We start from the raw sequence: 2,500 nt of genomic DNA, 5'->3' as shown, positions 1-2,500 counted from the left end.
AATGCATTATTGCTTTTTCAAGTTTGGTTTATTTGTCACATACATAGTCATACACAGTATAACTCGCAGTGAAATGGTTTGGTGTGTGACAACACAGAGGCTGGACATGATGGAGCTCTGATCTGCTCAGATGTTCCGGAGCTGAGAGTCTAATCATGCTTTACGCCACACTGCAGCCATTTGATTTCAAAGAGTGTTGTAAAAACAAACACACAAAAGCTATATACTTTAATAGAAACTTGATATTAACATGAAAGTCAAGGAACAGGATTTAAGAATACAAAAAACAATGACCACTTGTCTTTTCTAAGAATTTTAATAACAGATTGTTTAACAGCAATTCACACAGCTATGAAAGTCAAGATACTTTAACCTTTAAAGTCCCAATCAGTAAGTTTTGTTTTGGAGGTTTTATGGTAGTGGACTGCAGCATTACCAAACACTGCAGGCCCATATCTGTGTATGTGCTGGCATCACTCCGTTAAACTCCCAGCTAGCCTGAGGGTGGCTGTGATATCACTGCACACACTCTCGACTGGGACCCAACATCGCTAGCAGTGGAATGTAGAAATGGCAGGACAGCCTAACTGCGTTACACGGTGTTACACGGGCCGCTCAGAAATTCAGTTCTTCCTCTTGCCCTTGCTGGTGGTTTTGGCAGGAGTTGCCAAAGGAACGGCCGCTTGGTAGAGGGCTGCAGACACTTTGTTGATGTAGTAGAGGGCGAAGAGTGAGAATATCAGACTGTGGAGCGAAGGACAGGAACAGTTCAGTACCATGTAGGTTCAGCTGAGTACCGTGTGGGTTCCCTTTTCTGATACTCACCACGTGGTGACACACACGCGATGCACCAAACCTGAGGCGAACATGGACAGACACAGGCACAAAAGAACTGACAGAAAAAGAATGAACATCATTTGTTTACTTCCGATGCCTGTATAGGTACTAACAGTTAATGAAATAGTATATATGAGACCTAATCTAAATATCAGAAACTGAGGATTCTGTTATGACAGTTATTGCAAACTATTCACAAGCAGCTTTAGAAATATGACAACAGACTAGTTCAGTATTAAAAGCAGGTTTGCCACTCACTCTCTGGGAAGATCTTTGCCTGGAAGCCTTTACCAAAGACGAGGTTCTCCAGGTTGTTGAAGGCCTGTTATTGAAGGTTAAGGACCAATACAGGGGAACAGACTCAGAAACAGTCAATTATTTATGCTGCAGATAACCAGAAATCACAGCAAAGAGGGAAATGGAGTCCTTCAATACTGGCGAAGAGCAAAGCAAACTCTCGAGTAAACATTCATTATCTGACGCATGTCAAGGCAGGTGTGCTGATCTAGACAGCACTAACTCTGTGAGAACTGCAGTTTGTAGATGATGTACACATCTCTCCAGAACCCCAGGATGCCTCGGGGCTGGGAGACGAGCCCCATGAGGGCAGGATACAGTGAGGGAGCAAACGAAGAGCACGGAGCCCAGGAAGCCGCCCAGGATGGTCAGCCACTCCGAGGAGCCCAGCTGTCTGCTAAACATCTGCATCCCCGCAAACACCAGCACAGACAAGAGACTGGACAACACCAGAGACGTCCCCGTGTTCACCACTGAGAGGGAGAGTTTACCCATGAGCACAGACAGACATGAGCACTACAGAGTTGTAGAAGAGGACACAAATGATTAAGAGAGACATTTAACTTAATGCATTACGTTGTACATATTTATATTTTTCTATAGACAAGCACTCAAGCCAAATAAAGCAGGCTGCAGGTAACACTATGCCTTTATTCGGACACACACATTTCATCTCCATTCTAAAAACTCTGTGTATTATCCAGACACAGAGACCCAAACACATATTTCCTCTCCAGCCTAACAACTCAGGCTGTTTGTGTTTTTTTACGCGCAGTGAAGAAGCGTAATGACCGGTCGCCTCAGCAAGCTGTTAGAGCATTTTCACTACTATGTGTAACTGTGTATTATTAAGGTATGTGTATTTCAGTCTTCTAGGTGTGTATTGTAGTCTTCTCAGTAGACGAACACACAATCATCCTCGGTATGGGACACGTCAGTGTCCGCTCGTCAATGAGTTCCGGCTGGAAACAAAAAATACTTTGATCTCGCACTTGCTTAGCTATCAATCTAGAAAGGTTTCCTATAAAATATACGTTGACTATCTGGATATTATTTGTGTAAATGCATGTGTACGGTGAAGACGGTGTTTTGTCTGGAAGACAAACCAAACCAGCACTTTTGGCTGAGATCTAAATGACGCTCGCGTTAGCTCGCTGACAGGTATCAACGAACGACTTCGTAAGATAAAGCAAATCTGTAAAATGCCAATTCTGTAAAACACAGAAGGTCACAAACTCACCCATTCTTCACTCGGAATATGCAGTAAATGCAGCTTGATCGAGGCAAAGTCTGCGATTGAAGTTGTTAGATTCGTGCTGTGTCTGCTCTCCGCTCGCTACCGCCGCTCGCTCGTCTGCCGCCTGCT

The 2,500-nt window shown here is 44.0% G+C and overlaps 1 protein-coding gene across 2 annotated transcripts; it reads right to left on the bottom strand.

Annotated features, from left to right (window-relative positions):
* Nucleotides 1–297: 297 nt before the first annotated feature.
* On the bottom strand, nucleotides 298–2,481 carry krtcap2 (keratinocyte associated protein 2). 2 transcript variants are annotated; one of them, XM_027032328.2, is made up of 5 exons: nucleotides 2,375–2,481; nucleotides 1,453–1,607; nucleotides 1,096–1,159; nucleotides 826–892; nucleotides 298–744 (listed from the first exon to the last, which is right to left on the bottom strand). In XM_027032328.2, exons 1-5 carry the CDS (start codon nucleotides 2,376–2,378, stop codon nucleotides 624–626), a joined length of 411 nt encoding a protein of 136 aa, XP_026888129.1. In that variant the 5' UTR covers nucleotides 2,379–2,481; the 3' UTR covers nucleotides 298–623. The 2 variants fall into 2 exon arrangements, with proteins under 2 accessions (XP_026888129.1, XP_026888128.1); XM_027032327.2 differs by having other exon boundaries at nucleotides 1,453–1,650; nucleotides 2,375–2,472.
* Nucleotides 2,482–2,500: the final 19 nt, after the last annotated feature.

This window comes from Electrophorus electricus, chromosome 10 (genome assembly GCF_013358815.1).
Source record: "Electrophorus electricus isolate fEleEle1 chromosome 10, fEleEle1.pri, whole genome shotgun sequence".
Lineage (NCBI taxonomy): Eukaryota > Metazoa > Chordata > Actinopteri > Gymnotiformes > Gymnotidae > Electrophorus > Electrophorus electricus.
This window is presented reverse-complemented; position numbering and strand designations above follow the sequence as displayed.